Source organism: Lissotriton helveticus, chromosome 12 (genome assembly GCF_964261635.1).
Source record: "Lissotriton helveticus chromosome 12, aLisHel1.1, whole genome shotgun sequence".
Lineage (NCBI taxonomy): Eukaryota > Metazoa > Chordata > Amphibia > Caudata > Salamandridae > Lissotriton > Lissotriton helveticus.
Window position 1 is genome coordinate 18359353 of NC_136073.1, and position 14983 is coordinate 18374335.

The window sequence follows — 14983 nt, forward strand, 5'->3', positions numbered from 1 at the left end:
TTTGTAATCTCACATGTGGGGTTGTATGCATGTTCTCCCCAAACGGAGGGTTGAGCATGTCCGTCTGTATAGATTACACAGGCGTAATGTCGTAGAGGCAGAATGTCGATTGGTAGAGGATACGTCTTTTCATATTTTAGATTTCTTATTTCTTCTAGTTATTTAGAAAATTGTCAACCAGGCTATACTTGATAATTCATATCCTACGTATAAGACCGTTAAATGGGCAATTCTGGATTTTTTAAAGTTGAATTTGTAACCCTCTGCTGCGAACCCAAGTATTATGGTGTTCACTCTTTTCAAGTGAGTATCCAAGTCATCGTCTGTTAAGTAAATGTCATCGACATAAGATAATGCTTCATCATCATATAATTGTAGTAATTCTGTTACTCTCGCTGAGAATACCCCCGGGCTGTTCTTGTACCCCTGGGCTAACCGACAAAATTGCTTTTGAGTGCCATTTACTGAGAATGCAGTTAAATATCTGCTCTCTGGTGCTATGTTTTGACAAAAGAATCCATTGGAGATGTCCAAGGTTGTTTTGTATTTTTTGCGCACTATGTTATTCATTAGTGCAGCACTGTGTGAGTTTTGCACTGCAAAGGTTTTGCGACATGTGTTAAGGTGTCGGTAATCCAAAACTAGACGATATGAATTGTCTGGTTTGGAGACCGGAAACAAAGGATTGTTCATTTGTGAGGTGCAAGTTTCAATCACCCCCTGGTATTCTAGCTGATCTAGTATTTCATTTACCTGTTTTTTAGCTTCTTGCTTAATTGGGTACTGCCTTTGTGCAGTAGGTTGTGATTTTAACTGGATTTTGTGAGGAGGAGAATCCTCATCCCATCCTACATGATTTTTATATAAAGCAGGTGCTAAGGCCACTGCCCACTTTCTAGCAAGTGTGTATTTTTTATGAATCGGGATTTGATTCGAGAAGGCAGGCATAATTACTTCTTCGCCATGAGGGCACTCCCTGACAAACTCTGGTGGCCAGTCTTTTTCAGCTAGAAGGATGTCATAGCCCTTGGAGAGGTTATCCCAAAATAGTCCCCTTATTTTCCTAGTCTTATCTCCCTCTATACGTAATGTTATCTCGTATATCTTGTGGGGTTTGCTAACTCTGGTGTCTGCAGTTTCCACTTGAAGATATTCATTCGTGTCCACTGTCTCCAGATGATTCATAAGGACTTTGCGAGCTATGCTCACTTCTGCTGCGCTGTCTAGCATTGTCTGAGCCCACTCTCCGTTTTTCAGTTGTGTCCTCAGTATTCTCGGCATTGTTAACTACCTTGATACTGGCTACCTTCTTTTTTGGAAATTGTAATTTCTTTTTTTGTTGAGCAGGCTCCTTGTCTTTGGACTTGGCGTGCTCTTCTCTTTGTTCTGATCGTCCTCTTCTTTCCGATTTCTGCGAGGAAGTCTGAAAAGATTGAGAGGGACGTGTATCAATGTCTTGATATCTATCAGGTTTTTTAATATTATCCCTATTTCTAAGGTTATATCTTTTCCCAGAGGGGTCACTCTGGGGTGACCTGTGTCTCTGGTTCGGAGATTTCTCCCTTCGCCTAGGAGACCTTCCTCGGGACTGGAATTTCTTTTCTTTTGGATTGGATTGTTTGTTTCCATCCCAGTTCTTTTTTGGTGAATTATTATTAAAAAATATTTTTTCTGGACTTTCAGTCAGTTGCGGTTTTACTGGTATTCCACCTAAACTATCTCTACCTAGTTCTTCATAGGATTTTTCTATGATTCTGGCAATTTCAGCTGGTTGGTCTGCTATATCTGTCTCTTTTAACCTCTGGCGGATCGCCACGTTTGCTGCTTCACCTTTTATATTGGCTAGTAATATAGCCGAGACCTGCTTGAAGTCTTTCAGTAATTTCATACCAAGAGTTAAAGCTGGTTCTGGACCGTATTCATCTTGAATTTGTTTTAGCACATCTGGTATTACCGAAATGGATGGAACACCGTGCGTTTTTGTGTAGATTGAAGCAAAGACTGTACCCCAAGTGTCACAGTCCTCTATGTGTGGTGCGATTCCCATTGGGAGACATATAGTCAGAATCCTGTGTTTTTCTAGCGGGGTGGTGTCAGGAAACACCGCCTCTATTTGGGTGATTTTCTGTGCCAACCAGAATGGTATCTGTTCCCGTTTAGCCGGAACTTTACCTAGGCAGGATTGGATGTTCTGTGGTGTGATTTTATTTGTGTTCCCCTGGTGAGGGGTCAGCTGTGGAAGTTTAATCGCTGGCTGAATTGTTGAAGTCCGCATTACATACTGGACTAATTGTCTATGAATTTTTAGTAATTGTTTTAGCTGTATTAACAGCTCTCCAGTAGACATTCCTTCGATGTCTGGGTGTGGTGTGTATCCGGCTAAGACCGGCCACGTTGCTCCTGGTCTACCTAAAGGACCGAGCCTGGTGATGTGATTATTATGTATTAGGGCGCCATCAAATAAGAGCAAATGCTCTTGGAATTTGAGTGGTACTTCCACCTCCTCGAAAGGAGTGTAAATGTCGGGTGGAACCTCTATTTTGTAATAGTGGAAGTACTTTGTTACAGCATTTGCTGCTGGAAAATGTATCCATGTATAGTATACCTCTGTCTGCCGATATTCGTGTGCCTCAATTACGAATATGACTGTGCCACCTCTAGGTGTCAGTCCATTTTCTATAAGTTTTAAGGTTATAGATTTCCTTTTGCTGACCGGAATGAGTATTATATCCGCGTCCGCATCTAGTGCTGCAGTATCAGCTGCTACTATTTCAGCTGCTAATCTAACTGCCTCTCTTTCTTCATCACTTTCTGACATTTTACTGTCAGGATGGTTATTTTGTTTGTTTGCAGATCAGGTTTCTTATGGAACAAAGATTAGATGCACAATATTTTGGAACAGTGTATCCTTCAACGTTGACTAAACCAAGAACCTTACATAGGAGTTCCCTCCTGCGAGGTTTTGGAGGATATTACCTTTCACCCACTCCAGACGTCTTTGGAGTATTTGGGAAAAGGGGTCTGAGTGAGAAAGCACGACTGAGTTACTCTAAATGTCTTACGTTAGTTTTATCGCCCTTTCCAAACGCGTTGGGCGCCATGTAGTGTAGTTCCTATCTTCCCAATAGGCTCTGCGCATTGGAATAATACCTACAGCAGTAAAGGCCTAGGCCAGACGTTAACTAGGTCTACTACTGTCGATACTAGACTTAAGTTTTGGGTTTGCCAGCGTAGCTCAGAGTTCGCTAGAAACTTTCTCGAATGTTCAGGAAAGAATTAACTCCCCTGATTAGACAAGAAGGGATTTAGTTTCTGACAACCATAGAACATGACAACTTTGCTCTCCCCTAATCAAGAGTGTATCTCCAGAGTCGTGTGAGCACAAGGCAATTATTTTACTCAGTCAGTACGTGCATTCTTAGTCTCATCAGATTGTAGAGAAAAGGAAGAGACGGGCATGTTCAATAAAAAGGTGTTATTTATTGATCAGTCTCTTTTCTCGTACAAGAGAAATGGATCGATATTATTGCAATACTTATAGTTAAGTAAAGTGCATACATTAAAAGCAATAGTATAAAATAATACTGTAAAAACATTGATATGGTTTCTGAGCCATATGATGTTTAAAATGATTAAAATATATTTACATACACATATACATTTGACTAAACGTACTCAACTGGTGTTTCTAAATACGCCTACCCCGTGTACCTGACCTAAGTCTAATGCGTGGGCGGGAATAGAAAGTTACAGTTTAAGTTAAGTTTGTTTTTGCCAAGTGAATAACTAAAGAATTCTCTGTGAGGGGTTATTCAGTTCTGTACCTGGAAGTTAGGATGAATGAGGAATGGTATCTCTTTCTCTGGTCTCGATATTCCAGGCTGCCTGCGAGGGCTGCCCGAAAGCGCCGGTGCTGGGTCTCTCGGCAAGAGATAGCAGCGCGTCTCTCAGCGCGTCAGGAAGGCGGGGCTGCTGCCAGCGGGGTCTGCTCTGCTTCTGGGCTTCGGCAAGTATGGCTGCTCCGTCTCGTCACCACGCGTGTGTTTGCATAGGGCAAGATCGGCAATATTTATACCTTAAAGGTGCCGAGATTGACGTAAGGATGGACATAGATGCGTCAATAAAGATGTCATACGACTTGCTCGTTAGCACATTCTTTTACTGAAGTTCTCTGTGAAATCAAAACAATGGCCGCACGGATTGTCCAGGTTGTCATAGGTTTGATTTGTTATGAGAACGTCGTATGCCTTATCAGGGGCTGGAGGAATGTCGCTTGTCTAATTAGATCTCAAGCGTTATGACCTAATCAGATAACACGTTCCTGTGCCGTAGTGTGACTGCGTCAGATAACGGTATCTGCATCATGGGGGCTTTTCTTTCCTCATGGGCTGACTGTTAGTTAACTTGATAGTTAGTTTAACCAGAATAGGGTCAGGAATAGGGGGATCGATTCAGAACCTATAGGAATACATGACACTACTGCTGCTAATAGTAAGTGTTAATACAGCAAAAATAAGACTAATGTATCAACAATAACAAGATTAATCATTGGCTCAGTATTAACCCCTTCCATGCTGATGACGAGCTCAGCTCGTCATCAGCGTTACCTGCCGTGTGCTGATGACGAGCTGAGCTCGTCATGAATCGCGGTAATTTGAAAAATGCCGCATACAGCGGGAAAAACGGCCGCACGCATGCGGTTAATACTAGGGCCTCATAGCTTGCTGCAGAGGGCTCGAATAGTTGTTACTCTGAACCTAGCGTAGAGGAGAGGGTAAATAATAACTGTTATTGCCTGAATCAAACGGACTGTAAGGCTATTAGATCATTCCACCCACGGGGGCAGGTGTTTTACATGATAAAGAGTGAAAATGAAACTCAAATATCAGAATGATAGAGCAGAAGTCCTGTACCAGTCCTTACTGGCACTGAGGCGCTTCATGGGCTTCAATGCGCTTGATATCCCAATGTTCTAATAACTTTAATAATAATATTAGTAACCGGTGTTCGTATTTTTTAACCCTCCCATGTAAATGGCATATATTACCGCCAAGGGGTCCAGGGCACTCAGGGGGGTGCTGCCGCCGCTGAAGATAGCCCACACCGTGATGCCAAAGCTCCACTTGTCCGACTCCAGGGCCACGTTCGCGGGGTCCTCAATGCACTCTGGGGCCACCCAAGGAATTCGTTCAACCAGCACTGGAAGGGAAGCACAAGAGAGTGAGTTTGGGGTCTCGTGCCCCCGGGGCACGGAGCAAGCACAATATTTGGAACTATTGTCCTTAACCACATCGCTGCGGCGGCTATTCCGCCCGAGCGCTAAGGGGGCGGGGCGGCCACATGGCGGCCGCATGCTGGTGACAGAACCGCTCCGTCATCAGCCGCGGTTGGGCTGTGCTCATGATGGAGCGGTTCCGTAATGGCGCGGCGGCCGGGCCATGACGGAACCGCTCCGTCATCAGCACAGCGCCATCGCAGCTGATGACGGAGCGGTTCCGTCATCAGCATAAAAAGGGTTAAGGGCTGGGGGATGCATTGTTAATTCTCAAATATCAGGCGTCACTAACATACTGGGGTTCTTTCCCTAAAGATGCTATAATCACTTTTGCGTGATAGTCTGCCTTTCGGTGATTACTTTTAAGGAGCTACTTCCACCAGACGGGTGTGGATCACTCACTTTACATCAGGCAGCTTGCGTTTACTCCTCAAACTGGTGGGTGGAGGGTGTTCACATGCATGGAATTTTGGACTGTATGTTAGATTGCATCTTACCTATTGATCTCCCCCTTTCCCTATCAGCAGGTTCTTACTGAGTCCAAGTCTTGTAGTCTTGCGCCCTCTTGTGGTCATTTGTCTTGGCGCTGTAAGGCAGTTACCTGCTTTGACCTTAAGGTTGCCCTAGGTGGATGCTTAAGCCAGGGGCATCTACATGCCACTGGAGTCCTGGATGGAGGATCCGTTACTTTAGCAGAGGATTCACCTTTCCCACCCACCTAGAAATCAAGTCCTTCATTTATTTGAGGGATGAAAGACAAAGCTATGATCTTTGAGAGGAAGTCATTGTGGCTAGGAAAAGAGGGTGTACTTCCTTAATTTGAGCCGGTGGTTTCCGGTGCTCGGCACTAGCACTTAAATGTCAACATTACCCTCATGACAGTCTACCACATGGCGGCGCTGCTCCTCTAATTTAGAGATGAGCTGAACAAAGGTTGTTTATTAATACAATATACTTTGAAAAATTACTACTAACTGCCTCCTCAACCATTCTTTTCGCTTTGGGGGACCTGGAATAATCTGAACTGTTGCACTTACAGGCAAGAGGGATGGGTTAGTAGTTGTTTTGGTGCCGTCACTGGCAGCGATGATGGGGCAATGGGTGGTACAAGCTGCAGTGGCCAACTGGTCATGACCCTGGCACTTACTATTTTACAAGTGAATCACGGGTGGAAACATCGAATCCCAGATATCGACGGGACAGAATACCAATACCACAGTATCGAGGGACAAGATATCAAAAGGTATGTTTCTGTATATTTTCCATATGTAATTCCCCACATAACTAAATTATTACCTCCCCGTGCACTTAGCTTTCGATATCTTGTCCCTCAATATTGTGGTCACGATATTCTGCTCTGTCGATATTTGGGGTTAGCTATTACCTGATAGAATTGGAAAAGAGGGGTGCGTGGAATGTAAGTACTTCTCAGGAAGCCGTGCAAAGTGGTAGACAACGGTTGCATTTTGTGAAATTGCAAAGCCTGCCCATATTGCAAAATTTTTAACTCCTGGAACAAACAAGGAAGACAATTTTCAAATAAAATCATTATTTTTCTTATGAATTCTTCTTTAATAGGCCTTTCGTCCTGCACAACCTCCACTTCACAAAATTTAGATAAGGTGTGTTTTACTTTATTTCACACCCATAGTAAAGATTTAATGGCTTTTGTAATGAAATGTGCTACTTTAGCTGCAACGTTTCTCTGCATGTTTCAAGAATTGGAAGTTCTAAAGGTTCACAGAGGAATCTACGCTGCAAGGTTTGCATGGGTGTAGGTTTACTCATTTCAGAAATTTGCAAAGTTTTTCTAGGATACATCTGGAAACCTCTGATAGTCAGAGCTTCCCAGCACCGCAATCCTCGCAAAGTCTGGAGAATTCCCTTTTCTTATTCATTTATTTTATACGTTTTATATGGCGCTGGCTAGACCCGGAGGTATCGAGGTGCTTTACATGAGGATCAGAGTTACAGGTTACAAGTTACATTTGTTCCAAAAGCAAAATGAAGCATAGGATGAAAATCAAAGTTACGGAATTTCTTCAGGGGAGGGGGAGGAATGGGAGAAAACAGGGAGACGGGGAGAAACTGTGCCCAATGTCCGTCTGGGTAGGTGATGGCCAAGGGGATGAACCAGGGCCGATCTCCTCTATAGCTGAACAAGGCAGCTCCACTGGGCATCGGACATAATGCTTGGACTCCGCTGTCAGGATAATGATCAGGAGCAATCTGAGAACATCATAATAAAGCGGGGGAGTTGGAGAGATGAGAAACCGCAGTCAGAACAAAAACCAGACGTCGTCTTGAGGTCAGGCACTGTCCTGAGGGGGCTCTGCAAAGAATATTTTGGCTTCGAACAAAGTCCCCGGGCCAGATCGTTAAGTCAGGGGGGGTTTCCAGAGATGCCTCCACTGCTGTCACATAAATGATGAGATGTGACACAGCCAAGAGGGGAACTCCCATTCCGGACAGGCATAACTCCACCATTGGATCGTGGAGTGCCTGGAGGAAACCAAGGGAGGAAAAAACCAGGCTTCCGGACCCAGCTTTGTATGGGGAGATCAGGCTGTCTTTTCTCTCCCACTTTTGTCTTTAGAACCATTGAGTGTGCCTTCACTCCGATGGACAGTCCTCTCCTTGCCACAGACGTCTAATTGGCCACCATTTTAAAGTCAGGCGGGTCGCGTTGGTGCCTTGTTGTGTGTCTGGGTGCTGTGGTGGGCCCCAACCTTTAACACAATTTCCTGCCGGTGTGGGTGCTTGAGTTTGCGCCCTGAGTCACCGTAAAACACTGGAGAACAGGATCCTTTCACCACCGCGTCGTCCCGATCCCCAGGGGCCCGTCGCTGAGGCACTCCATATGCTGTTTGTAGGAAGTCACTTTCATGTAGCCACACCAGGTCACTTCTGTGCGCACCGGGGAAGAAGTGGGGGTAGCTCTGGGGCACGCCGCTCCTCCGACGCAGTCTCCAGGGGGCCCACTCCTGATTACGCGGCTCCCGCTCAGTTATATATTTGCAGCGAGTCCCCAAGCGCCATTTTGAGGCGCGATCACCTGGCAAGCTTAAAGCCGATAATACGGCAACAAAGGAGTTAGGGGGAAAGGCGCCCACAGCGGCAGATGCACCCAATGCTCCGATGTCGGGAGATAGTATTCCCAGCTGGTTTTGGTGCGGTGAAGTACCGCGATTGGTTGTCGTGGCATTGGGCTACCACGGAGCTTCAGCCCCAAGCAGCCATGATGGACCCAGGTCACGCCCCCATGTTTTCTCTCTTTGGTGGCGTCATTTCTTCGGTGGCAATGGTTCAGCGTGTAATTTGTGAATACCCAACGGCTCTAAAATTTGTGAGGATTAAACTTTCCATGCATGCCGGAACCGGGAATGTTACCTCCTAACAGAGTGGGATTTACTCATGGCTAGTATTACACAAGTGAGGAGTAATTCTGCAGTTGTTATATCAAAAGCAAATTCACCTTTGGTGAATTTCTTGCAGGCATGATCAATCTGGCCATTTTCTGATGCACAAGTCCCTGTTAAACATACAATCGACTTCATGAGTCGGTCCGGCTCTCCCTATTCGCCCTCGATTGAGTGGATGTAAGAGGTATACTCCCTGAAGAGAGATACTGTTTGCATAAAACCTTTCATGTCCTTTGAAGCATGTATATAGTTGACATGGCAAGTAGCAACCTAGGGCAGTGCTCCTTAACCTCATGACTTCTGACCCCCCACGGAATCATTACTCGAAGCCGGGGCCCCCTAGTTTAGGCAATTTCTATGATTTGAAACTCTAATCTATATACAAAAATACAAAAACACTCGCAAGTGTTCAAATATTGAAACATTTTGTTTAATTCACAATCAAATATAGAAAAACGTTTCACATTTTTATTGTTGCTTCTTTGTTTGTAAATACTTTTTTTAATTTTAATTTATTAGTTTACATATTATTTAATAAATAAAATAGTTGCAGATCCCCCGAGTTCGCCTCGCGGGCTCCCAGGGGTCCTGGGACCACAGGTTAAGAACCACTGGTACTCACCTTCCTGAGTCAGGGTGCTGATGCCAACTCCAGGGTCGCTGAGCTTGATGAAGGGGGCACTTCCCGAGGAGGCATCGCCCTCCCGGGCTAGTAGCACCTTCTTGGCAGAAACATTGCCATGAATGATACTCTTGTCTTCCTGTTCATTTCAAGAAAATTGGGCGGAGAGATCAGGAGAACAAATTTAGTGAACAATTCTGATGGACAGTCTAAATTGCTCTACACCTCAAAGAAAGGCTTTACTGTACTCAAGAACGTTCTATATAAGCAATACGAAATTTTCGTGAATTTAGGCTTACTTCTCAAATCTTCATTTGTGTCCAAAACTTTTTCTCTGAGATAGTGTCCCCTCAGCATCCTTTTTTTGAGCCGTGCGATGTGTCTCACAAAAAACATCACGGGCCTCATTTACGAGAAATGACGCATCGCTGCGTGAAAGCAGCGATGCGTCACTTCTCAGTGCGCCCTCCTTGCGGCATGATTGATGCGTCATATTTACAGTATGACGCATCATGTCGCAAGGAGTTACAGATACGTCAGTATTTCTGACGTATCTGTAAGCGTAAAAGTGACGCATTGCTGGAATGTGTCACAAAAGTGACGCAACTCCAGCAATGCGTCCTTTCACATGGGGCAAGCCCCATGTGAAAGGGCCTGCGTCAGTCTTACGCCTGCTGTGAGGCAGGCGCAAGATTTTGACGCAACAGCGTCCTAAAAGTGACGCAGTGAAATCTCATAGATTTCACTGCGTCACTATTACAAGGCTTTTTGCGGGGGAACGCCCCCTCTGCATACATTATACCTGACGCAGGTATAATGTAGCGCAGGGGTTTACAAAGTGACGCATCTGCTTAGATGCGTCACTTTGTAAATAGTGCGCAACAGGAGGCATGTTTTACGCCGCCAATGCGTCACAAAAAGTGACGCATCGGAAGCGCAAAAATGACGCACTGCCTCATAAATGAGGCCCCAGACGTTTTGTCAATAGATTTGGAAACTCCCTGAAGCTCAACATATTTTTAAAACAAACTTTCTGAGTTTGACTGAAGCAAAGTTATATATATATATATATATATATATATATACATCCAGATCCTGCAGCAATCATCTGATGTCCCCTCATGGCTCAAAGTGGAAAAAATCAGGTACAGACGACAAATAGGCTCGTGAAAAATCAGTTGCTGTTTATTTTCACCACGATCTCCTTAGCATGACGCGTTTCGACCGGGACACGCCGGTCTTGATCACATGACGTGCCAACATAGAGGCGTGTCTTAAATAGTGCATGAATATAGATAGCCACTCCTACACATACAATAGACATAAAAAACAGCTAGCTTCTGTCAAAACTAGAATTGTAATAGCGCATAAAAACTGAATATATATAACAGTCATAAATGTCCTACTCAGCGTTCATAATAGCAGCAAAACAATAAAGTTCCGAAAGAATAAGGCCAAGTGGCTTCAAATATTTTACGCTGGAGATAAGAAGGAGTATATATATATATATATATATATATATATATATATATATATATATATATATATATATATATATATATATATATATATATATATATATATATATATATACACATACATATATATACCCATACATATATATAATGTATTGTGTTTTTTCTATATAGGAAGGAGGACTCTTATTTGTTTTCTATTAAAGCACATTTGTTATACTGATATTTTTGCGTGGCTGCCTCCATTTCCAGGTTCTAAATTTTTGTTACCGGAAGAGGAAGTGAAGCTGCAGGGGCTGGACAGGAGGTGACGGAACAGAGTCCAGCAACAGAGCACTGACTCGGGTGGAGCACAGAGGAGGCGGTGAGGGGTACTTTTGAGAGAGGAAGGCACCACAGACAGATGGCAGAAGGGAACAAGGACAGACTTTTACTAACTGGGTGCCTTTCTCATGTCTGGAAGCACAGTCTCATGAGAGATACTTTTCGTTTCTTGCAGTACTGTCTCGCTCATTGTGTGTAAGTTTCATATCTTGGGCCACGCTGTCTTTGATTTGATCTAATTTCATCCATTTGAGCGGTCTCAGTCACTGGGAATGAGTTTAACTTCTTGGACTACAATGTCACTCACTCGCTCATCAGGTGCGCGTCTCACGCCTTGGTGCCACTCACAGGGTGTGTTTCGCTCACCTGTCAGCTTGGTCTCTTTGGTGTGAATCCAACTTTCTCAATGATCTTAATGACCTTACCAGAGTTGTGCACAATCGGTTTTGGTCCAAACCACTTAGATCTTGTAGCGGGCCCATGTAGCCATGAATTCAGCTGAGGAGAGCAGGGAGGTCTATCAGGGAGAGGCCAGGGGCCAGCAATGCACCAGGAGCCATCAGTGCAGACGCTGATAGGATATGTGTTTGCACACCTTCTGCCGGTGCTCTGCTTCAGGGAGCTGGTAGGCGGCGAATGCGAGGAGACAGCGGGGAAACAAAAAAAGGGTTGGGAAACAAGGAGACAGCCACTAAAAACATGAATGGTGGCTGTGATCGCAAATGTACAAGTGGGCAGTTAACAACTTTCAAGTTTTATACTTTCCATGTGGATACTGTTGGCTTCCAACAATACCTAACAATGGTCACAAGAACATCGCACCGGTTTGCACTCACTAGAATGAGACTAGGTATTGTACACCATCTGGTGGCATTCCCATGTATTAAAAAACACCCTACTGTCCCATGTCCATGGGACGGAGTTACAAAACAGAGCACTATGCACTTTCTCCTCATTTGCGATTTATATTTGCACCTTCGTATTGCCTTTCTTAAACCTCTTTTTAAAAAGTACGGCACTTTATCTGTAAATGCTGTTATGAGTTTGCTGTTTTTACTACATGAGCCGGATATCTGTTTTTACACTGCAACTTATATCCTAAAATCAATTGCTGCTAGAAAGAGTATGATATTTTAATATTTGTTACCCTGATTGTTGCTATACCATATAATGTATTGTACATATTTTTAATGATTCCTGTGCTTTTATGATTGTTTTTAATAATCGAATAAAGCTTACTGAACTGAACTGAACTGAATGATGGCTGTGAAATGAAAGAAGGAGTTGTGACAATGTATGTTGGGGCTGCAAGTGGGTGGGCATACATGGGAGGAGGTGGAGGATAGGGGAAACACGTATGACCGCACACGCAGAATGCCTTCCTTGGTTAGAAGGTGCTGGGACAATCTAAGCCGAGGTCACATGGGGAAGGAAGACAGCTGAAGAGAGATGGGGCATGGGTGGCATGATAAAGGATAATATACCCACTGTGGCATGTCGGCCTTGGTGAAAAGCTCGGGCAGGGAGAGGAACAGCTAAAACTCTCCTACTGCTGACACATGAGGAGGGCACTGTGAGCTGAAGCCTTTGATGAGGCTGGGGTGTGGAGAAAAACAAAGAGGAGGAACTTAAACAGGACGCAGAAAAAACTGCAATCACCTACACAACATGGCGTCTGCTGCAACGACAAAACAAAACAGCAGACAGGGGGCCGCAGCAGGTGCCAGATCCCTGGTCGGTGTAGCAAGCAGGGCCTCTGGGGAGCTGGGGAAGGGGGTTTCAGCTGGTGGTGATCTGGGTTAACACCATCATGGGCGATGCAAGTGACATTGAGCTAAGCGTCTGGTTTTCTATGTTGTGAGTTGCAGATTTAGCTTGAGGACTTCACAACTGTATTTCATTGAAAGGGAATTATTCTGTTTTTTTTAGTTTAGAATTAATTTTGGCTTCCATTTGGAGGAACTGATTTTAGCAAAAGAAGTGTCAGGAGACCTATGTAGGCACTTTACTAATCCTATGGTGTAGCTGCAATTCTTAAAGGATTTGAATATTTAGTGAAAGACCAGTGTCCTAACATTCTCAGGTGGAGTTTGGGTGTTTACCAATTTTTGGGGTGATTCCGATTGACTATGAGGAAAAAAGGTGCTCGATTGACTTCAGGTAGGTTAACGCTTTCTGGGTTCCTCGGTGTGTGGACCATGAGCGGTCTCAGTCACTCACCAGGAAGTTGAGGGCGTAGGCCAGCTGCTTGACCACCTCGAGCTTCCAGCTGGTCGTCACCTTCCCGCTGGCCTTGTGCTTCTTCAGGTAGATATCAAGGGCCCCGTGCTTCACGTACTCTTGTACCATGATACCTGTGCGCCAGCAACACAAAGAACAGCGACTGTGGACATCTCTAAAGCACAACACCAGCCGATGAACACTACCTTCTCTGAGGTTCAAACTTTGTAGGACGACCTACACTTTCGACTCGAAAGTAACATAAATTCATGTTATTTTCCATTCCATGCAATCATCTAGTAACTCAAGAAAGAGCATTGACAAATATTTTCAGTCATCAACAATCACAGAATATGTTTCAGTTTACTGCAGAAGAACAGCTTTTCTTTTAACCCCTTGCATGCTGATGACAGCTCTCAGCCGTCATGCACTACAGTGCTCATGCCCTGATGACGGCTGGGGGCCGTCATGACCGAACCCGCGCTGAAATCTTCAGCACAGGAGCAGAATCGTGGCAGCATGAAAGGGGTTAATAATTCTCAAAACATTTGTTTACGTTTTTGGGTTAAAAGATCTCTCAATTATTAAGGGCTTCTGTATGTTTTGGGGCACATGTGTTATGATGAAACTGGGTCCTGTGGAGATCCTCTGTTCTGTTACCTGCCAGAGGAGGTCTTTCAGTAGCAAAAACTAAGTAAGAGCAAACATACTAATATGTGAAGAAAGACGGTGAAACGATAGTGTACAATCAGGAAAAAGGGCAATATTGTATATAATCAAGATTGAAAGAGCTTAATACGTTAAGTATAGACAATAGACAAGTGTATATATTTAAGATTAGTTGGGAAATAAACAAACATTGATACAATTAGTGTGGAGAAGTGATTCCAGAGGAAAGAAAGAAAGAAAGAAAGAGAGAAAGAAAGAAAGAAAGAAAGAAAGAAAGAAAGAAAGAAAGAAAGAAAGAAAGAAAGAGAAAGTGAACAAAATAAGAACAGAATAATGAATTTGAAATAAAAGGAGAGCATGTGTGAAGATTACAGAAATGACAGATCGAAACTGGAATAAAAAAGAAGCGCACATTCACCAAATAAAAAGACAATAGAATTTAAACATATTCACAATTGTATGGGGGGCCTGCCACTAACGTTTGAATCTCAGGCCACTTCCAGTTCTGTGTAACTGCTCCTCGCAATCATATACTTCCCACTTCAAATGGCTTGGCCTGTGATCGCAAGATTTCCTGCGAGGTGGGCCAAAGGTAATGTTCGACAAGATTTACTTGGCGCTAAGTTGACTAAGTCGATCACTTAGAGCTGGCAGAGTAGGAGCTCCCACCGGCCAAATATGTGTTTCTCCCACCCCCCTCTAAAGGTGGGGGAGCCACCAGGTCTCCAACAGTGGATTTTCAACTGCCTTTTACATCACAACCCTTTACTGCTAGGTCACAGTGACGGTAACCTCACCGTAATGAGGTCCAGCGTCCAGTCTCCTGACTAGTAGGGTTACTTCAAAATACCTGAACAAGAGACCTCAGACTGCGCTTGTGCAGCCCTTTTACACCCAAGTGGTCAAGTGTTTTCTTTTCATATGGGCTCATATAGCGGGGAACAGCGTTTACAACTCAACTTTTACAACGAAGTAC

General features: G+C 44.1%; 1 protein-coding gene across 1 annotated transcript in view; it reads right to left on the reverse strand.

The window, feature by feature from the left end:
- JAK3 (Janus kinase 3) overlaps positions 1-14983 on the reverse strand; it is a 279679-nt gene that overhangs the window by 99934 nt on the left and 164762 nt on the right. Inside the window, exons 14-16 of the mRNA XM_078669301.1 lie at positions 13339-13472; positions 9320-9458; positions 5048-5199 (exon numbers count right to left, since the gene is read on the reverse strand). Coding sequence (XP_078525427.1) covers positions 5048-5199; positions 9320-9458; positions 13339-13472 — 425 coding nt within the window. The remainder of the gene's footprint in view (positions 1-5047; positions 5200-9319; positions 9459-13338; positions 13473-14983) is intronic.